We start from the raw sequence: 23,972 nt of genomic DNA on the forward strand, positions 1-23,972 counted from the left end.
TGTTTGTAACAACCTTCACAATAGTCTGCATCAATCCTTTATCCAAATACTTTACAAAGACACTCAACTTCTTACAGCCAAGTTTAATCTAGTGACTCATTGTTCATTCAGCCATAGAGTTATGTGTTTGTTTTGTAGTGTTTGGTCAACCAGGGACTTAATAGCATCCACTGTACAACAGTATACGTTGTTGTTGTTTTTTTTTTCATTGCTAATCACCATTTGGCAGCTAACGTCAAGTATTCACTTAATTGTTAAGAAGGTATTCTGACAGAAACACTTAAACTACACTTTTCAACTGGTGGATTAATTTTGATTTAAGTAAATTTACAGATTTTTACCTTGTTTGAAAGTCCAGCTTCCAGAAAATAACTTGTTATCATTTGGTGATTTAAATCTTTGGGGAAACAGGTGAGTTGGAAAGGACTGTGTACCTACATGTACGTGCTGAAAATGTTTGCAGTATATAGTCCCACATATGTAACATCATGGGCACAGGTCGATGCTCATAGAAAAGCATGGACCAAAGTCGTGAAAGTGAGGATTTCTTGTTACATTTGGTCAGTTTTATGAATCACAGCATGCTTAATACTTGACGGGAAGTTGATTTTCTGTTCATTTGACGATAAAAACTACTTTTTACCAATATCTTTATGTATGATGGTAGCATACAAATGAGAGTTATCACACACTTCAGAATTTATTCAACTTTCTACACTGTCTCACTAATGGCACATAAACTCCAGCGTCTGCTGATAAACGCATAGTGTCTGATTTGATGGAGTCATTCAGTGGAAAACGGAAACTGTGATTTTATTCTCAAATTGGTCATGGGGTGCAGAAGTTGTAGATGAAAATGCAGATGAGAGTCAAAATTACTTCCTCCATCTTGAGGGAGTCATTAGTGGCAGGCAATTTCTCCAAAGAGCAAAAATTAGTTTAATGGTCTATAAAATATTTATAGCTACTCCTAACTTCTTATATGCATTTTTTGGTGAGTGTTGTTGATTTGTTTGTGGAAACCTAAGGGCACTATGTAGGCAGCGGTGATTCATTGACGAAAATAGAGTGTACAAGAGACCTTGAAACTTCAGACCGAAGTGAGAGTCAAAAATTTTTCCTGCATTATCGGTTAAGAAGGAGGATTTGAGAAAATGAGGGCTAGCTTCAGTCGATAATGATTCAGAGAATTTAAAGAGACAGAGGTGGAAGAGATGTATTATGATAGTCTTGATTGCAGCCTTCAACCTTACTCTTTAAATTACTGGTAGACGGCTACGATCAGATGAAATGTATGCGTTCTATCAAAGTCTTCACAGCACGTTACATTTCCTAGCAAACTTTAGGTAAAAAGGCCTGTGGCCCAAGTTAGGTGGTTGTGGTAGAGTGTTGCCGATTTAAGACATTGGTAGATATGATAGTGATGGGATACTACTGCTGGTCTTTTTCTCCTTTGATTGACACACTGACCCTACTCCCTAATGCCCATCTAACAAGGTCAAACAAAGAAATCTGAGTTGGGGCAAACTCCCTCGCTTGCATGATTCAAAGATTCTGAGGAGCTGTTTGGGCAAATTTGGTCACATGGAGGAGATTAGCTGGTTTAGTCAACCATGATTCAGAATCTCACTTTAAATCCCAGGGTCTTGGTCCATTACCTTTAAAGCTAGAATCCCTCAGCCCTGGTCAATAGCCTTCTTAAGTGGGAAATCTCTATAAAAAAAAATTACGAAACCCTATGTTCAATTTCTCTGCTGACGCTAGATCAGAAATTTCTCTGTATTTTTAATTTATGATGCACCAAATGAAGGTATAATTTGCATCTTGAAGACTAATAATAAACTATACCTTCAGACAAACAAAAAATTGGACTGAAATCGAAATAAAAAAGAATAGTTTACTGTGGTTGAAATGAAAACTATTACATAAGTTTATCACATTTTTACAGTCTAAAGTAATATATTTTTATCATAATGTAAGCTTTAATCAGACTTTATCTCTCAGCAGCTACCTTGTGAAAGAGACACCAAAAGCATTCAAAAACAAATGAAGTAAGAGCTCTAGAAATTACCATTATATTTTTCCCTTTAAAACAATTTGAACTATCTTTGAATTCTGATGTTCAGTGTATTGATGCCCAATAATAAGGCACAAATTGTAACACTGTTTGCAAGAGGGGACTTGGAAGTGAAAGAATCCCACTGTGTTGCAGTGTAGTTTTGTGGTTAAACTCAAGTCATCCAGGATGCTGCTTCACTTACTTCCCTGAAAACTGAATACTACAGCTTGCTGATAAATGGATATTTGCAGATATCAAATATAGCAGTCATTGATCTAACTATATTGCCTTGCTCTGTGCCACAAGATCATTCAACTTTTTCTTTTTCTTTTTCCTTTTTTTTTTTTTTGGGGGGGGGGGCCTTCTATATCCACTGGCTTTATCAAATATCCATGACCAATTTCCCCCTTGCATTAGGCTGAAAGGCAGACCCTTGTCAACACTCTAACCTGAGTTAGACTGCCACCTGGAAGGTTTGATATCTCGCATGAAATACGTAACTCAATTTGCCTGGATGATTGAACTGTCATTTGTAACGCGCCACATCCAAGCTGAGACATGCTGTCAGTTTCTTCTACTTCTCTTTGGCACAGATATCAGACTTTATAACAAACTTCACAATTCCAAAATAGCCTTCCGATGCATCATTTACACTTGCTTGGATTTTGCAGTTTTCATCATGATGCCATCATGAATTGCCTGGTCAATAAATGGAAATTTCTTATTTTAGAACCAAGCATACTTCTCCAATATTTGATCCCCTGCAAAGGAAATCAAATTTAGTGATGAAAATACATGAAATGAGAGTTTTTATGTCTGGAGATCAAATCTAATTATGACAGACACTGGTATCAAATATACCAATCTCACGCAGATGATTCACAGTGCTGTTAGCATGTCATTACTTCACCAGTTCAGTCACTTTCTCACACACACAGATTAGTGGTCTTTCTCAATCCTTATCTGTTAATCAGTAATATCACTCATCATAAGGGCCAAGAATATCATGCACCGATCTAAATAAATATCAAGACACTGATATGAAACATGCTAATGTGTAAAAGCAATCTTATTCTGCAAATATATGACAGCTGACAATTTTTTAATGTTTTCTTTGAAAAAAAAAAAACATTACTACTCAATATCTCCTGTAAATCAGGCTATTCTCCTGCTACATGAGGGCAGGTCAGGAAAAATTTAAGGATGGAATCTTCAGAAAGTCATGGATTTTTTTTCCGATTTTTTTTTTTTCCGATTTTTTTTTTTCTGATAATTTTTTTGTTGAAAGACCACTCCCCATTCTGCGGCCCCTGCTGCAGAGTGTGCAAGCATCATACACATGTTTAATAACCAAAAAAAGGAACAAAGGACACAATGACAGTCATGTGCCTCATTTTCATTGGTAAGAGGGAGGGGATTCCACCCGTATGAGGATCAAATCAGACAGAGTCATTTAAACAGATCTCCAAAAGACAAATGAACACTTTCAAGTCTGATGAAAGTTTGCTGGATCGTAACAAGACCCCTGACTGATATGCATGACTTGGATTAAATGCCCACATGTTCCAACAATCGCACTTTTGACATCACACAATTAGTTCCCATGGCTGAAACTATGTACAAAGTGTACATGTAAATGTTAAAGATTCTGTGAAACGCAAGTTTTGGTTTGCAAGTTGTGACATATTATCAACAAAGAAAGTCACATACGTGTATGACACTCTTAAATATTTAAGATAATAATTGAATTATGAGAGAAGAATACTAAGAATTGAGAACTAAAGTGAATTTAAAAATAATTGGTATATCCAAGAAGAAGTTGCTCCATGAATATTTAACAGCCGTGGCATCATCAAAGGTATTTGCTCAAGTTTAGGAAGCCCTGTATGCTAGGTGTATGCATTGTGGTGAATGGTTCCAACATAGACGAATTTAGTATTTTTTTACTTCACTGATCGCTGTCACATTATTCCTATCATATCTAATTCAATATAATAACATATCAACATAACATAATGATGCCTAACGAGAAATGTGTTTGATTCAGCCTTGAAAAAGACTAACTGACTGAGTGATGACTATTACTTTGGATGCCCTATACTCCCCTCACACATATAAAGTGCACATGAGATCACAGAATCTTTCTTTGCCATTTTTTTTTTACGCTGCCCGAATTTCCTATGGCCTAGAATAGGACTATGATTTCCGGCACGCTATAGTTTAAGTCACGATATGTAGTATGAATCCTTTCCTCTGGGTTTTTGTTTTGTGTGTGTGGAGGGGGGATTTGCTATGTTTCTCTATGTTCAAAAGGAAAAACGATGAAACAAAATACTCTTTCAATGGATGACATAACATTATTATTTGGAAAAGTTTTCCCAAGCAGAAAAAAAAAAAATTATAGGCTGCATTTGACAAAGCAATCTAGGTCTCTAGGTTGACTACATATTACCAACATTAACTGTTGATTGTTTTTTAGCATGAAAAGTAAGAGGATTTTCCATGAATCTACTGCATGCAATTTGACATCCTGGTATACAAAATGACAGACAGACAGACAGACAGACAGATACTAAACTCAAAACAAAGGTGAACATACAAAATATGATGAGGATATGTTTTGGTACCTTGAAACACATCACTGTTAACGTTAGGCAGGAAAGACCGATACAGACAGAGAGACGTTGTTAGTATAATTTACATTGTTAGTACCACAGAGACAAAAAACCTCCAGAATCATGTCACTGAACCATCAGGGCAATAAACTGATGTTTATAAAAAGAAGAAAAAAGGATGTATCTAAAACACCACAGCGTATGATGACAGGCAAAGGGTGCCTAGTTATCACTGCCTTCTTCTTGAGTTCTACACCAACAGATTCTATTATGGGGTAGGCAGGAGGTTAGTGTCAACACATTGATAACTTTCACATCTGTTTGATCAACTGTCAGATAAAGGCACAGGACTGAAGGTTAATGCACTTGGAAGGAACTCTGACAAACATGTGTGCTAGTCGAATGTGTAACGCATCACATTTCCATCAAAGAACACAAGGTATGACAGAAGAGTTTAAACTTTTCTTCGAACAGGGGTGAGGGGAGTCACGTAGTAAGTTCAGACACCTGTTATGACCCTGAATCAAATATAACACCCTTCATTTCCCTTGAAATTTCTGGGATTAACATTGTCCTTTCATGTCATCTATAATGAGTCTTACCTCCTTCATATTTTAGACTCATCAACTTACTACAGTGGAATTGTTCAGCTGTACATGACCTTTAAAAAGGGTACTTCAGCAATCTTTCATTAGTCAGTATCATATATTAGAACATATCCTGGTATTGCGCATGGAAGGATGATGGGAAGAAAAGGGGGTGGGGACAGAGAAGGTGGGGTAGGAGTGGAAAACTGACAAAGATCTCATCATTGCAAGAATATTACCCTTTTTCTTAAGATTTCTGCTTGACTAAGTGGTACTTTTTAGCTCTTGGTTACTCCATCTTGGCAGACTGTCTTTGCCATTCTATCAAGCCCACAAGGGCATGAAATTGTTTGTGGTGCTACAAAAATATCCTTCCAAACTTTCAGCTAAGTTTTTTATTCCAATCACATCTTGAGAAGTATTTAGAGAACATTTTCAATATTAGAAATGATATGTGAGAGAGAAAGGTGAAGACGACAATGCAGATTTCATTTATTCATTTTCATTTTCAACAACTCTTTGAGGGCTTGCAGGTTATTTCAGGACTCAGGGGTAAGCAAAATTTCACTCTGTTTCTAAGGAGCAAGAACCAGAGATAAAGAGGGAAAAGATTACCCCTGCACCCACTTCATCACCTCACACAATGCCATCCATACACTGTCAATTGATCTTCTAAGCAGTGACCTAGACCAAAATGTCTCACGTTAAGAGCATTGCCATGGTAACCATATATCACGAACTACATCATTCCCACTCACCCATGATGGATACATCATACTCAAATCGCATCACAGCGCTGCTGCCTCCCCGCCGTATAAAGTTAATGGCCTCCATGTGGGATGCTTGGCTGACATTGGTAGACTCTACAGCAACCAGCCTGTCACCGACCTTCAGCGACCCCTCTCTACACGGGTTATAGGTCAAATAAGTATGATGGATGCTGTTATGAATTCTTATGACAGGGTAATGACACATTAATTTGAAACACATTCTTAGGTTTGATAGAAATGACAGCTGAGATGATTTGAAGTTCACAATAATAGCAGGACAGGTCCCTGGAGGATGTAAACTATTGTTAACAGGTTATAGCTTCCCTCTTGTTGGTCCTTTATAAGGACTATGGTTCCATATTATGCCATCAATCTTTCCACAATTCATCCTTTTTGTCACAAATATTCATGCATGCGGTGCCACCAACACATTCCAAGGCCCATTCTGTGGAGCAATGCTATTCAATTGCATCTATTGTACGAAATTGAAAGTTTGATTTTGATTATTCAAAACACTTTCATTCCAAAATACATCCCTACTCTCAAGGAGTCTTATTCCTGCTGGTAAACGGTTCAAACGCCATACTAACATTCCTAGCACGCAATCTTTTAAATGAGTCTATGAGTGATCACTGGCAGAATGGATTTTGAGTGTGATTGTCAGCTTCAATCGTTCGAAACGAGTTTCAATACCCACTATCAAAATGAATTGGGAGCCAGAGGCCTTGTCACTATACAGCTCCACTGTACAGTTTGACCTGAGGATCAGAGATGTGTAGTTGGCAGTGATTGGCATGTGCAGGTCTGAGTTGTAAACGCATTTCAAAGCAACTTTTCATTTCAAAATTCTACTAGCTCAAGAAAACTTTTTTTTCGGCATTTCAGAAACATGTTTCTAACCCCATAATCAATACAGCTTTGCATTTATCACCTTAAACTCCCTGAAACTTGTTTGGCAACCTTAATTCCTCACCAGAAGTGAGTTGACAAATGCACCCAGTGTCTGCTACACGATTATCTGTAAATGAGTGGGCACGTACTAGGATGCTTTGCAAAGCTGACATGTTTATGCACTGAGAATAATTTGTTCTGAATCAAAGTAATTGGGTCTGTTCATACTGAGTCAAGAAAGAATCTGACATAGTGCATGTGAACAGACCCACTTACTGTCACTAAAAAGAAGAGATGAATTAGATCTGAGATGTTTTCCTGACATGTTCTGTCATGACAGCTTCAGAGTGGTGTTTACAAAGACCTGCTTGAGATGGATAACATGGTAGGAGGCGGAGTCTGCCTCCGTTGTCAAGAATGAATGTGTTCAAGAGTTAAATCTTACCTATCAGCTGGGCCGCCTGGCCTGATGTGAGTGATGATGAGTGGGCGTGTCTTCATGCCGTTAGCATTGACTCCGCCCCTCACGGTGAACCCGTAGCTTCCCTCCTCCTTGGCAAGTCTGATGTCGAGAGTCTTGGAGTAGCCTGAAGCTGTGTTGATGGGGGCTGGAAAATAGTCAAAACAGGTTCAGTGATTGCGACTGAAATACACTGAATTTTCATAAAACTAACTTACCATGACTTCTTTACACTGCACTATCCCCTTATGCTGAATACTTCATTTCAATGGAGCCTTTTTGTTGTTGTCTTTCAATAATGTTACCATCTTCTAGTCAATGTGCCACAAATACCTGGATATATTTGGATTAGAGTAGTTTATTAAAAGCACATGAAGAAAGATGAATACAGCAAGAAAACACCTTTTACGTGATATATTGCATATATACTTAGTTTTCTTTTCTTTTTTTGTTCAATTCATTTTGATATGCTTTTCAATTTTGTTTTTGTTTGTTTGGGTTTGTTTGGTGTTTTTTTTTTGCATGATATGCTGCTCTATTTCTTTGGTATCCCCATCAATTGACCTTACTTTAAATCTTTGCTATCTATACATGGGGTCTCATTTAAAGTATGGAATAAACTAACTTTCACGGCACAAATTAAAACTTCAATATTCTATCGACACAAAGTGATATTGGGAAGAATCCTCATAACATTACATGAGAAATAAGAAATAAATTGATGTAAAAATTTCTGCTCCAGCAGTAGCATTGAACCACAAAGGAGGAATCTCCACTGGCTCATAACACTATGACCTGAATATTTCAGCCAACAAGAGCAACACTTGGCGAGATTTCACATTCTCTGCAGTGACCTCATAGGAAATGGTCGGGTTTGATCAGCAATTCAGTGAGTAATCTTGCTGATACATCCTGCTTAATTTTAGATCGTATGCTGTGATGGACGCAAGTAGTGGCACGACATACCACAAAAAAGAAAAAACGAAAGAAAGATTACAATCCACTCCAAGGTAAGTCTATGAAGACAACTGTGACTTTCATCACACACCTGTGAACCAAGGAGCGACACTTTGTTTCCTGGCATACTTACACAGATTCATGCTGCAACACCTGACATTACAGTCTTATGGAGTACTATCCCCTATGCTCCAGTACAATGTACATCAATTATTGAGGTCATATGGACCATTGAGGTTTATATCAAATCGTTTTTGTTTGGTCATATTGAGTGTACCTGTAACTGTTATCAAATGTGAGATGGTACCTCTTTACTTGCTGACTAGCTACGATGTATAGTGGTCTACTGAAAGAGATATTTATTTACTGTAACTTGGAAGCTCGTATTCAATCTCCAGCGCCACTTTGTCTCCGGCGTTCTTCAGTAGCATGATGACCTCATCGTGTCGTAGGGTCGCCGTCTTCACATTGTTGACAGCCGTGATGAAGTCACCGGTCTGGAGCAGGTCGCTACGGTGAGCCACGCCCCCTGGACGCATGTTGGTGACCCTAGGTCGGCCATCTTTGTCAATTCCACCTGATTAAATGGGTGTAAAAAGTTTGCAGGTTAACTGAGATCAATTACTATACATCATTCAAAATATCTAAATGTAAAAAGCTGTTGTCACATACAATGTACATATCTTGACATTTACTTTGTGATCACAGATTCTCTTTAAATGTATGAAAATGAGATAAATGACATTTCAAGAAATGAAATCTTTTGAAGGTACACATGTACCATTGAAGGAGCAGAGCAAAAATTGTGGCAACATTTATTTATATTTCAAAGCATATTTAGGGATAGCAGCTTCATTAACACTTTGATATGCTAGGTTGGTTGAGAGATGAAAGTGCAGACTATGCAATGTATACACTCAAGTACATAATAAACTGATATCCACATGAAAGCAGACAATCTTGCATTTTATATGTGTAGCTTTGCTCACTCGCCAGAACAGTTCAGCATTCCATACCATTAAAAACACTTGTGAATAATAAACTTGGCCCCATTTTTCTCTGATCATGCCAGAATACTGTATACTGAGATACACCCAAGGCTATAGACTGCACTGGGTAAAAACACTTATCAATTTTCACATTTCCCTCAGTCCTCATTAAATTCAATTTATTTCCCTCAGTCCTCATTAAATTCAATTTATTTCCCTTCCTTATCATATAAATCTTTCCTATCAATCTCATTCTATTTACTATCACGAAATCTACTTCAGGCAGCTGGTTTTGCTCAACATTTCATCCAGCATCATCATGCTTTTCTTTTTATTTTACTATGACATCATTGGGGGTTCTCCCATTTTAAGACATACTGCATCACTGACCTGAGCAGTTCATGAAGATCTGATTAACCTTCTCACTCAATTTAGTCTATGATTACACTCCACAATTCTGTATGGTGTAATTATGTCACAAATGGCTTCACTAATCCTATCATCTCTCAGCTATCACTATGCATTTTAAAGCTTCTTGAGCCTCTTCTTCTGAACTCCTCATTATCATGCCGCGGGATATCGCCTACGCAATGAATTTCACCCCAATTAATCATTTCTTGCACTTTCTGACGTATCTCCTGTAATCTCTACCAGCCAGCTGCATCCTCAGCAGACATCGGACCCCGTAGACCCCTTGGTCTTTACCATCCCTCCCCCTGCTACTACATCCAGAGGGCATGAATCGCCTTGCTGAAAGAGGTGTGTTCTATCTGGACCAACACCCTAAGATGTCTGGCTATCAATCCATCTACTCATCCTATAGGGGCTGTAGGATGCCTCTGGCTGGCTGAAAACCAAACAGCACATCCTAAACACACCGGCCCATTCATCCTGTGACTACTGGCAGAGGATCTCAATCCAACATCTTGGCATACTGCACAAGTCACCTTTACTCCATTGCTTACAAGGAATCTTTATGACACGCATTTAATACTCAGTCAAGGAGGGAACCAAATGTTTGATAAAAACTTCTGATTGCCCCATTTTGGCAGCTATTAAAGGTCAAAACCCTCTAGAGTTCAGTGATTCTTATCTCAATATGGCTTCTGGCTCAGGAACAGGCATTCAGGAAAATATGCAATACCCTGCATTACCCACGTCAGTATCTATTCATTTTTGAAATAACAGATTCAGTAACAGTAGCAGAAGTGCAGAACCTTTGGCTTAATCTAAAGCCAAAGATCAATTACACATAATCAACCATAGTTTTGAGAAACCTCCCGTACACATTTTAAAATGTCACTTAATAATGGTCTCAAGACAGCATCATATGAACACTTGTCAAGTGCAGTTTTGAAAAAAAAAAAGCATTGCACCATAACAAACCTTTATAAATCCAATAGATAAAATATCTATTTCTAATCTGACACGATATCTGCAATAACATACTTTACATTACGAAGTTTTTTGCAAGTTTTCTGCAGACAAACATCAGACAAACATAACTACAAACATCATGCAAACAAAATGCTAAACCCTCTGTGGAGTTACTTCTGTCTAATACTGCAAGATCAAACAATCTCCAAAATCTAGATTATGTTCCCAAAACTTTGGAATATCTCTACTGTCATGTTAATGACTCTACACATCTGCAGCATTCTTTAAGACTGGTTTGTGTCTTGGTAACTAAAATTTTGGAATAAAACAGTTACCAACAGTGATCCCCTACCTTCTTTACGGCACTCTGCAATATTCTAAAATTTTATAAACAGCTTAATCTTATTCACCAGTTCACACACTATCTTTTCAAGATATTCTCTTTTGCTTTACAAAGGAAATGGAATACTGACAGCTACTTTCATTGAACCTGAAATATTAGATTTTAGATTACAAACATGGGCATAATTCCCACTACAGAGCCATTGTAATCAGAATGCATCTAATAGACTAAATTGGCATTTCTTAGAGGCAGTCCCACCCCACACCCTCCTAGCTAGCTACTCAGGCCTGGATGTCATTTCCGATTAGATGCTGTGATTGAAGAATCCGTGGCCGGTGTTTTGTAGGGTGGCAGGACTACAATAGAATGCCATGCTATCAAGGTTGTAACCTCAGGCATTTCAGCGACAACAAAGGAGACTGGTTTTTCCATCCCCTTCACAGTTTTGACTGACCCCAAAATAGCACAACTGTTCTTTAACAGCTTGCGGGGGAGCTCTGAGAACTTGTGCAATTTGTTCATTCAGCATGGGAAGTATTAAACTGGCAGTGGAAATGTTGCAACAGATTGATGACCAGAACAGGAGAAAAATAGTGGAAAAGAGATACATGGAGGAAAAAAGAATAGACGATAACAAAACAACAGGCATTAAGTACAAGAACCAGAATTCTACACTGCCAACATGGATTCAAACACACTTGCTAGAAAACCATTATCTCTAAATATCACAACTATCAGGTCACATGATTAAGATGGAGCTAATAACATCCATTATAAATGGTCAAGATTGGATGCAATATGATGGAAACTGAAATCACCCTCTTAGATGTCATTACATCATATGTCATACTGTAGCTTTAAGTCAAACCAAACAAGGAAAGCTGGATCAGACAAAGTATGAGTTGAGACAAGACTTAGCTCAGTCTTTTCAGACATTTAGCAATCCTCAGGGAGTCAATTTTGAGAGCTTTGAACTAAGGAGGTGAGGGAGTTGACTTCCTGCCGTTCAGACCAGGCAGGGTAGAACACAAAGGGAGAGACATTATGAAATCAATGCTAGCATCCTGTATTCCTGTCAAACCGCTTACAGTGACAAATGATATATTACACAGCCAGGAAACAGGAAACACAAAAGTATGCTGTATACCTATTTTAATGAAACAAAATGGCTTCTGACACCACGATAACTCACAGAATTCTGGTTAAGGAGACACTATTGATATGATATTCTATGTAATAATCTACATGACAATGAAGATTACACAAACAAAGAGGGAAAAAAAATTGACATTTCTACCAGACCTTCAGTGCAGAAAAGATAAAGTTCTTTCTGAATGAATCATCACAACAGTGTCTATTCTGGCATATCATTCAGGTATTCACATTCGATACGTTGGTGCATGGTTGGTTACACAATGATTAATTTCTCTCCTTGTAACAGAAGTGTGGGTGTTTAATCTATCATGACTCTGTCAAAATCTCAATACTTAGCACTTAAAGTTAGGGAAAACATGTTTCAGTCTGACAGTAATAAACTGAGATTCAAAGTCCACTTTCATTCATCTTGCCACACTGGAGAGTGGTTTCACATCTGAGTGTGCTAAGACCAAAACTAATGTTCTGTGCAATCTATTAAACATGATTTACTACCTTTAGTCTTTCATTCTCCTATGCTGTAAGGCACTAAGGAGAGTTTATATTCCTGCAGCGAATTCCCCACCATGTTAAATTTGTCTTAAAGGACAAGTTCACCTTCATAGACATGAAGGTTGAGTGAATGCAGCAATATTAGTAGAACACATCAATGAGAGTTTGAGGAAAATCGGACAATAAGTTCAAAAGTTATGAATTTTTGAAGTTTCTGCTCAGTCACGGCTGGATGAGAAGACTACTATAGCTTGTGATGTCATATGAGTACAACTATATAAAGAAAGTATAAAGAAAATTCAAGATATTCTCACTTTTCTCACATAATAAAAAAACCCTCGACTTCTCTCTTTCAGAAGTCAGGGGGAATGATATTACCCCTAACATAAGTCAGCACCAAGTTGAGAAAATGTGCACTTTATTAAACAAGAGACCCGCGGGTCTAGCGCTCACCTGAGTATCGCAAGTTCACCTTTCACGCAGTCACTAATCTAAATTATTCACAGCTCTACCAAAATTTGACCAGGCATTCTGAAGTAGAAGATGAAAATGTACAATAAGGGCCCAAATTGTTAAAGATTCCTTAATTTGGGGAATTGGGGGCCCCCTGGGGCCCTCTGGGTGGGGCATGGTGCCCATTTTGATAAATTGAGATCCTGACCCCCTAAGGATGCTACCTGCCAAGTTTGACGAAAATCTATCATGAGGTTTTCAGGAAGAAGATGACAATGTACGATTCAGGCCCCCATTTGGACCTTCCTAACCAACCCCCCCCCCCCCCTGCCCCCAAGAGGGGGACCCCTGGATCTCCTATGAACAAACTCGAAACTACAGTCATTAATGTACTCACTCATAGTATTATCTTAGCTGTATAACTTCTGATTCTAGAGAAAATTTTTAACGATTCCTTCATTTGGGGGGTTTGGGCCCCCCTGGGGGCCCCCTGGGTGGGACATGGTGCCCATTTTAACAAATTGAGATCCTAACCCCTTAGGGATGCTACCTGCCAAGTTTGGTGAAAATGGGTCATGGGGTTCTAAAAAAGAAGATAAAAATGTACAATTTAGGCCCCATTAGGACCCCTCCTCACCTCCCTCCCCTGGGTCCCAAGGGGGGCACCCCTGATTCTGCCATGAACAAACTTGAAACTGCAGTCATCAATGTACTAACTCATAGTATTAACTTAGCTCCATCACTTCTGGTTCTAGAGAAGAAGATTTTTAAAGATTCCTTAATTTTGGGGGATTTGGGCCCCCTGGGGGTCCCCTGGGGGCCCCCTGGGTGGGGCATGGTGCCCATTTTAACAAATTGAGTTCCTAACCCCCTAGGGATGCTACCTGCCAAGTTTGGTGAAAATGGGTCATGGGGTTCTCAAGAAGAAGATGAAAATGTACAATTTAGGCCCCATTGGAACCCCTCCCCACCCCCCTCCCCTGGGTCCCAAGGGGGGCATCCCTGATTCTGCCATGAACAAACTTGAAACTACAGTCATCAATGAACTAACTCATAGTATTAACTTAGCTCTATCACTTCTGGTTCTAGAGAAGAAGATTTTTAAAGATTCCTTAATTTTGGGTGTTTGGGCCCCCCTGGGGGCCCCCTGGGTGGGTCATGGTGCCCATTTTAACAAATTGAGTTCCTAACCCCCTAGGGATGCTACCTGCCAAGTTTGATGAAAATCGGTCTTGGGGTTTTCAAGAAGAAGATGAAAATGTAAAAAGTTTACGCACGACGCACGACGGACGACGGACGACGGACGACGCACGACGCACGACGCACGACGCACGACGGACGCCGGACGAAGGGCGATCGCAATAGCTCACTTGAGCCTTTGGCTCAGGTGAGCTAAAAAGTCAAGTTTTGTGAAATCCTCTTGTTATTTTCCTTATACCGTTGTACGCAGTGATTGTACAGATATTTTAAAGATTCATAACTTTTGAACGGATTGTCGAATTTTCCCCAAACTTTCACTGATGTGTTCTACTAACATTGTTGCCTTCACTCAATCCACATGTAAATGAAGGTGAACTTGTCCTTTAATGGAGTAAAATCAAATGGCTGCAATAGTAAAAGTTTTAACAAAATCAGACTTAAATTGAAAGAGGCATTACATTGTAAAATTGCACAAATTTTTCTCAAAATAATGACATCAGTTGTAACAAAATATGCAATTTACCAGACGTAATGATGTCACTGAGTCAGAACTTTCCCATAAATTTGAGCCCAAAAGATTATCAATACCATGTTTTGGTCAAAAATTCAGCAACGACAACCCTTCCTAGTAAAAAGCAATCATTTATACATTGGCACCAAAAAAAAAAAAATGGTGTGAAGGACACAAGTTTGTTTTTCAGAACTTTATATCACAAAAGGTAATTTAGTAAAGGATCTGTGTGTAGGTCTGTGATTGACTTGAGAGGTCATAACATCATCACCTTTATATCTAAATTGATACAATGTTAAAACACATGAACTGTAAAATTCAATAAACCCTCTTATTTTCATTTCGATACTGCCTTTCTGTTTGTTTTATTTTGCTTAATTCACTGAGACTAACTAGAGGATGATATGACATTTTACTTCAATTAAAAATCTGTGACACAAAGCCTGTGTGATGACCTGTGTCACATGTCTTGGAGTGGGTCTAGGTACAAAGATATCTCCTTTCACTGTATTCTGCTGCTGGCAGATGCTGCCTCACCCTACACAGGTGGTGATGATCAGGCTAGGGACTAGTGGATGGGATGGTGGTGAGTAACTTAGCAACCAGTGGTAACCTAGCAACCTGTGGTTAGAGGCGGGTACTTTACCCTGGAGGAGGAAGTACATGTGTTCTCTCCTGACTGAGAAAGTGTCAAGTTAAAGGAGGGCATGGTTTGTCATACTCCCGGCACTTTTAGAGATCTTTTTTTTGTGTGTGTTTTTTTTAACAAAACTGGATAAACTTTGGCTTGCAGATAATCATAATCATGACAAAGTGTTGTTGTTGTTTTTTTCTCTATGACATTGAGGATCTGAATTTGATGCTTCCTCCGTGACCTAACCGGGATTTATGCAATGTCAAACTTCATGCCAAAAAATCAATCACTTTCTGTCATAAATATCGGGAAAAAAGAAAAAGATAAAGCAGTCCAATATAATTAGCAGGAGCATAACACAGATGTCACAATGAATAGTTTGATGAACCCTACTTCCCCAAAAGGGCACAGAAAAACATGCATTTTATAAATGTTTTTGTGACAGTGCATGTAACACTTTGCCCACAATGTGATAGAAATGTAGGCCCCTCTTTCACCATGAAACTTTATGACTAATTCATTTTCAGGATAGAAACTCTCTATAGTGAATGCACTCAGAAAGAAGGTGCCCTCAATTTGAGCCTTCAGGTGGTCAGCTGATCAGCCTAGGTAGACCAGATGTCAATGGTGACAGAAAACCATCACAAAGTAAGACGAGAAAAATCTGAGGAAGGTTGATAATTCAAACTTTCCTGTGCTTTGGCACTGACCACATGTTCACCATAAGTCAGGGCAGTCATCCTGAGCTTGAGGGACCTGGATGTGAAAATGAGGGGTAAAGAAGGAGGGAGTGGGAGAGGGGAAGGGGGTAAGGGAAGCCCCCCTATTGGGTTGGTAATATTTCCACTTGTCAGTCATTACCTGATATTGTCAATCCAAAGCCAACACCAGGCAACTTTTCCAGCTCCACAATCGAGTAGGCTCGAACTTCCTCTGCATAGGAGATAACACAAGAATATCAGCAATTAGCTCACGAAGTATATTGCCAATATCAAAGTCTCTTTACATGCTTTTTCAAAATCAGAACAAGACAACTATGATTAATCTCTTTCTGAAGTTAACAGACCCCAAGATACAACATGACCTTAAAGAAAGCTCTGAATGTTTTCACAGAAATCAAGATATGTAATCATTATTTGAATGCCAGAAACATATGAATTCCAGAAGTGACACAAACAAAACCATACATTGATATTGCTCATAAGATGCATGTTGCCAAAACAGAAATAATGGATCCGTGATTTGTATACTCCAAATGCTAGGAATAAGACTTCAGCATGAATTTTCTCTGACACCACTGATTCTACAATTCTCAAACCTTGAAAAGAATAAACTTCCCACCAATGAACAGTGCTTACCTGGTATTGTGGAGTTCTCATTGTGTAGTGCAACCTCTTGAGTTGTTTTATTCTTACTCTTTCTGTTGTCATCATCTGCAAAAGAAAGATAAAAGAAACAAAAATTAATCATTTAGCTGAAAAACCAACCAAATTTGAATATGAATTTTCCCTGAAAAAAAAAACATTTTCGTAAAAAGGCAAAGATATTGATATAAGGCGAGTCAGCACTCTCAGATCTCGGGGACTGCATTCAGTATCCATACTATGCATCTAATGTTTGACTGGCATCAGGAACATTCCAATTCATATTATGTCTGCCAGTTCCGTTTTTAAATGGATAGGGACCTACATGATACATGTAACAAACAGTGAAAGACATGTCTGGTGTCACGCTCAGTCTTTACAGCTCAAATGTTGATACACTGGATAGAACAGACACTTCAACATTAGGCTGATACAATATGTAAGACTGGTAATCATACATGCCTCAGACAACAACGGATGACTCAGTGTATGCACCTCACTGTAACATGGACATGTGGATTCTACTTCAGTCTTTGGCTGAAGCAAAATCTATACAATGCATTCAAGCACTTGGCAAATGTTAATTCTTGTGAGTGTTTTGTTTGATTTTATTCAAAGAACATGGACGAAGAAAAAACATGTGAGTTACATATAGCACAAGAGCTAAGAAAAATGTTACTTTTGGGAAAAGTTTCCTTTACACATTCTCTGAGTCATGCTAGACTACGCCTACATGCACAGTTGACAGCCATACAAAGAGTTGGTACACATGGCCGTCTTTCAATAATACATTTCATTCCCAGCAGGGTATGATACACATGTACATAGCAATTCACTTGGAACGAATACACTGTATCTATAGCACATCACTTGAATCATGATCATAAAATACATACTCAACCCATATCTCCCCAACACCCTTCCTCTCTGCAAAGAAATTACCACTCACTGAATGTCAAGTTTTCGTGAGCGGAGTATCCAACATGTTCAGAAGAACACAAACAATATCTTCCAATGTAAAGGGAGCAAAGAGGTGATCAGGTGCAAAAACACATAATTTCTGTTGTGAATTCACAACAATGCAGAATATACAATAAAAAAAACTGTAACAGAATTGCTTCAATGTGTCCCAAAGAGAGCAGAAATTTGAGTATCGACTGCATGTCCCTTGCTAAGAGTGAACATGGAACTACAACAGTCCATTGTCTCTCCATGGAGTGAGTTTTGGTACACTTGTAGTCCACTGCCAAGCTGCCTGTGGGGGTTTATACATATATACATGTTATACATGTAGTCCCAAGCAGAGCAGTAATCCCTCATGCCCAATTTTTATAATCAAAACCTGCCATAAAAATGTCAGTTCGTGAATGTTAAACTTGTGTGGTTTATGTGCCCTGAATAGCATTGAGAAAACCTTGAAGCCTTTAAAAACTGGTTTGCCACAAATCGGCTTGACCTTATGAGGACTGGCTGTTCTGGTATGAACAAGGGCTAGAGGCTGTTGAAAAATGGATCGCATACTCATGTCCTGACCTACATAGTGACTGCAGAGGCCAGCCGAGGTAACCACAGGGAAATATCTCACTTGTTGGGATATAATATGTGTCAGAGTTATGACTACCACCTAGCAGTCCTTAGAGCCCCCTAGGTCCACCATTTCCACCCCTGGACAAGGCAAGGGTAACACACCTTTACCCCTCTTTCTCTGTACAGGAGTCAGTACCTGGAAATTCATAAATAGTAACTTCCTCTCATCTTGAATCTCACACTTGGTCAGTGAATGACCAAGAGAAGAAAACGTTCGCAGTTTGATACTCAATGCAGCTTACAAAATGACACCAGATAGGGAAGGTCGCACACAAAATGCAATTTAAAATGATGACCCTTATTTCTCTTGATGAATTGGACCATTAATCTCTTTTCAATGGCTAGACATTAAAAGCACTGAAAGAATATAACATTAACTCTTTCAGTCCTCTCTGTTACAGCTGAGGGTAAGTGGAGTTTTTGCTTCAATGCGGCGTGTACCATAATCTCCTGATACTATCTTGTGATTAGGTGTAACAGAAATTGTGAAGGTTTCTGATGACGTTACAGCGAAATTCTGTTAAGTTAGGTTCACACGCTGTACCTAAACTTTGAGTTTAGGTCGAAAACTTAACTCTCGATGATTAGCTTGTACAAGTTTAGCACCATGTGGACTCATTCGAAAGTTAGCAATCTTAAAGTTTAGACGATGATTAGAACCATGAGACATCTTGGGGTTAACGCTCTCTCCATGAGCCACGGGGGGTCCCCACTTGTAGTTTCGCTCCGTGTGGACACAATAATCACCGTGCTTGTGAGTTAGCGTGAACCTCGCTTTTCGTTCGCATCCGGGTCAACCTCCAGGTGCGCTATTTTGTACGGGCATAAGGTCACCTAGCAAAGACTCTGTACTTCCAGTGTATTCATCGAGTGGGATTCGCTCCTAAGTTGTAACTGAAAGTTTAGGTGCGGGTGTGAACCTGCGTCAGGAATTCACAAGTGGAGCTAATCATCAACAGTTAAGTTTTCAACCTGAACTTCAAGTTTGGCAACTGCGTGTGAATATAACTTTAGATGTTCATGTTACTTGCTAATTAGGGTCTTAATCTTGAAGTATTCAACAAAACTGATGAATGGAATTTCAAACCTCCTCATGATTTCCCAAACTTTGATATTACTCACATACTATTATGCAAATTAAATGGCATGATGATGTCACTACCTCATCTCTCCATTGTGTACCTCTACAAATATTATCATTATTATTATTATTATTATTATTATTATTATTATTATTATTATTATTATTATTATTATTATTATTATTATTATTATTATTATTATTATTATTATTATTTATTATTATCATTATTGTCTCTAATCTAGAGGCTAGTTACAAGCACAATTCCCCTTTGGAACAGTCATGATTGCTGCGTCAATGGCCCTTTCTGAATACATCACATATAAAAAAAAAAAAAAACTTTTCCTACTTGAATTCATTTAAAGATGTAAATTTTATAAACCCACTGATACAAGTGTACAAGTCAGTTGAAGACATTTTGCTGATCTCATGCTCAAAATTCATCCCTTCAATTTAGAGGAACTTTAATCTAGGATAAATTTTGTCTCTGATAGAGTCTGAATACTTTTCTGTATATTTATTACCTGATTTAAGCAATTCATTTTTTTTTTCTTTGTGGAATATCCCATTTAAAGCAACAACAAAAAAAAATGTTACTGTAACACTGACAACCAAGCAAATCAGGTCACAAGTAAAACAAGGTTACAGCAAAGGCAGGCAAATTCACAAAAGCAGCATTAGAAGAGTTGGCTCTTAAGTGTAAATATTGACTTCCTGTCTTCTGATAAAAATACAGCATGAGCAATGGTGCTTCACACCAAACCCATTGACGAGTCGCTGTGTGTTACAGGGCTTCAAAATCTCTTCATTCAGTGCAAACATGCCATGAGAATGGCACTGTATGACAAACAGTGAAGAATATTATGAATAAAACCTAGTCTCTGTAACTTGTTCAACATCTCATATCACAGTGATTTTAGCATGTACACGCATGCCTTGGCCTAAATCATATAACCTGACTGGATACCAATCAAGAGATACTGAGGTTTACTCTCTATTCCACTTCACATTGAAACTCAAACATCATAAATTTACTTTGCAAACATGCTATAATTAGCTTAGTTTTGCTTGTTTATTTGGCCTTTGTTTAAATGGTAACCTATTATAATGGAAGGTTCTGCACAATGAATATATAGAAATAAGGCAAGTGTGCTGGTCTTTAGGCCCTAGGTCCATATACCTTACTTAAACACAACAAAATGAAGAAAACAAAAAGACTTTGACAGAACTGATATTCTTTTTTTTCCCCCTTTTTCCAAAAAGAAAAAAGAAAAAAAGAAATGCATATCATATGAAGACGGAAGTGATAGCCAGACAATGCAAAACAAACCCCAGAAACTCTACAACTACAATGTCAATCTATCGGTTGCTTGGATACAGCCAACATGGGGGGGGGGGGGGGGGAGAACAAGATAAAGGATAAAGACACTGTAGATTACAAATATTCTAGATAGCAAGGCTGTTAACGTTGAAGTTACAAAAGCGGACAAACAAATGTACGCAGTTAAAGTAGCAATTGCTTGTGATTAACCATCAGTGAACTAAAGAGTTGACTTTTAAGACTGCCTCCAGTATAGCAGAGAGCACAAAAAGTTTTTATAACTTTTCCAGAGGGGAAAAAAAAAAGGAATCCATGCAATGAACACATCCTCATGGCTAAAGCAACAGTCTGACTATCTCTCCACACCACTAGCCTTGATTACATCATCCCTTCACCTCACATACTGTTCTAGAAATAGACCTGCCTACATGGCTTGCACCTGCCGCAAATCCCTACAACTATAAATAAATCCTCATACTCATAACACCAGCCTGATTTCGGACAACATTGATGACCTTAGGAGAACATATAATTTTGCAAGTAAGCAATTCATATAATGCATTTCAAAATCAAAGTCATATCCTGAAGCAACTATAATTGACCTACAAGGTTGTTCGCAACAAAAGTTTTTTTTTTCTTTTTTTTCGGTATTGTCTCACCACTGTGTCTGACAGCCACTAATATGTATGTTTGTGCAACTCATACAATTTTAGTTTGTTAAAAAAATAGAAATATAACAAACTAAAGTTGTATGAGTTACACAGTGGTGAGAAAATAAATTTATTAGATTTGTTTGTGTGTGTGTGTGTGTGTGTGTGTGTGTGTGAGCTCAAGACAAGAAATTATGCCTTCAGTCAGTGTCATATTCATATATATTCTTCTTTTATATGTTATCAATAATTCTGCTTCATAGTCAAGTCAAACTTTTAGCTATTGTTTGTCTAACAGAAACTAACACAACAACAAAATAAAATTACCAACAAGGTATGACTGCTACAATCAACCATGCTAATCGCAGCTTTTAAAGAACATAAAACATGAAGTATTTTGAATCATAGCACTTTCTTTGCAAAGACTAGACTATTCCAGTAGTATTTTTGCTAAGTGTGAATAAAACTAGAATCAAACCTTCATGTCACAATTATCTCAAATCTGTTCTTGCTCTTTTAAAACTCAAGCAAGTGAAATGGCAATCATGAATATCAGAATAAGTTCCAGCTTAAAAAAATATTGGGTATTTTGGCACAATTTTATGAAGGCATAGACTCAGCCAGTACTAATGAAAAAAAAATCCAGTGTGGCTATTCATGCAGCAGTATGGAATAAAATCTGATAAACTTTCCAGTTATTTCAGATTGCAGCCAATTGTATCCCAAGCAGGAAAAAAAAGAGAGAAAATCTTACACTGCATTGTGCTTAGTTCTCCATGAACTAGATTATGTAATATTAATGAGTAACATCATCCATCATTGGGTAAGAGAACTGATAATGACACTTGCAAATTGCTCAAAACAATTTTGAATTGCTCTATAAAGAAGTGTAGCTAGCTAAATTGACCTGACTTAATATGTTCTCGTAAAGAGTTAAAGACAACTGCCAAATGCCAATCGTTGTCATAGACTCACACAGATTGCTGACAAAAGTCTGCATGCATTGAATATTACTCTTTTCAGGATTTCTTTAGTGCCTACATGTACATTTCGTATACTGTATATTTTATACACAGTTGCAACATTTAAAGAACATGGCAAAAAGCAATGCATGAACTACACGATATGTTATCTCCTAAACTCTCATGCCTGATATTCTGTGGCTATGAACATAGACCTGGCACCAAGTCAAGTGCAACTGGGCAGTGGAGCGTTCTGACTGCTCCATATTAATAGACTACACCTGTATGACTACCTCGGTAATCTCCACCTTCCGTTCGCCATGATCTATGAAGATGTACAGTATATACGAACCTGCCTTGCGCGACTTTGGAAAGCAACTGGTCTTAGACATGATGGCACTCCTTCCAGCGATCCTTGAGAAATCGTCTGGATGAGAGAAAATTCCAGGACTCTGTGCAGCAGCTTAATTACCCAGCAGACAGTGCAGGAGGTAAGAGTAGAATATGGGGTCTTCCTGGGGAACAGGTTGAGGCTGCTTTGCTGTAAGGGATGACTAAGATCTAGGGTAACCTTGGAGCTGGTCAGCTGGAATTAATTGCATCCATGTCGTCACTGGGCCTGCCTCTAAAGGATTCCACTGATTGGATGAATCAAGATGGAATCGCGATTCCTCACCAATTTTCACACTTTCCAACCACCCGACAGGACTTCTATGCGACTCCTCGCACGCTACTGACAGTATTTCAGGAAAACACTGGAAGTAATGAACTAGGCCAATGAATTCTCTCACAAACTAGACCAGAGTAGCCCACAGCTCCGCTTGACTTCTCTACTTGCAATATCTCTCCCAAATTATACACGAATCAGGTTCAACTTGAAGTCACTTGCTGAACAGTCCGTCAAATGCACATCTCCGATTCTATCAACTTTTGCATCTTTCACTGAAAATCCTTCACCACATTGATTGAACCATAGAGATGAATATCTGTGAAAATGAACAGCCCCAGTCCACAGACAGCTTACAAATAATCACTTCCATTTCACACCACTGCTCCACAGAAAAACGTGTTCTGTACAGAATCCAGCTTTGCCCACAAATATCCTCTCCCTTCGATCACTCAGAACTATGAAAAAAGCCAGCAGTTGCAGAATCTTTTTTAAAAATATCTAATGAGAGAGGCATGCGCTGGTTGCAGAGGGGAACAAGTGCCAAGGTTTGCTGTTACTCAGAGAGAGCAAGAAGGGGAGAGAGGGTGACGAGATTAGCGTGGTGGGAGCTTGTCATACCACAGGGAGGAAACAAATGACATTTTGGCACATTCATACCATGTGATCCAATGCTGTGAGCAGGTTAAGTTTTGCCATGTACAGGTAATGAGTGCAAATTATCCACACAGATTTTCTCCCACTGAGTCCGATCACCATTTCTTACTGTGATATTTTGCTCAGAAACATACCGGCACATTTACAAGTAAGTTGTATGTGTGCAAGTATGTGTTACTTCGCCCTGATT

The 23,972-nt window shown here is 38.5% G+C and overlaps 1 protein-coding gene across 1 annotated transcript in view; it reads right to left on the reverse strand.

Annotated features, from left to right (window-relative positions):
- LOC139708911 (glutamate receptor-interacting protein 2-like) overlaps positions 1–23,972 on the reverse strand; it is a 51,574-nt gene that overhangs the window by 16,703 nt on the left and 10,899 nt on the right. Inside the window, exons 2-6 of the mRNA XM_071620875.1 lie at positions 16,852–16,926; positions 16,355–16,426; positions 8,707–8,916; positions 7,368–7,530; positions 6,020–6,165 (exon numbers count right to left, since the gene is read on the reverse strand). Coding sequence (XP_071476976.1) covers positions 6,020–6,165; positions 7,368–7,530; positions 8,707–8,916; positions 16,355–16,426; positions 16,852–16,926 — 666 coding nt within the window. The remainder of the gene's footprint in view (positions 1–6,019; positions 6,166–7,367; positions 7,531–8,706; positions 8,917–16,354; positions 16,427–16,851; positions 16,927–23,972) is intronic.

Source organism: Diadema antillarum, unplaced genomic scaffold (genome assembly GCF_040938485.1).
Source record: "Diadema antillarum isolate AM-2024a unplaced genomic scaffold, OU_Dant_1.0 seq00001386_RagTag, whole genome shotgun sequence".
Lineage (NCBI taxonomy): Eukaryota > Metazoa > Echinodermata > Echinoidea > Diadematoida > Diadematidae > Diadema > Diadema antillarum.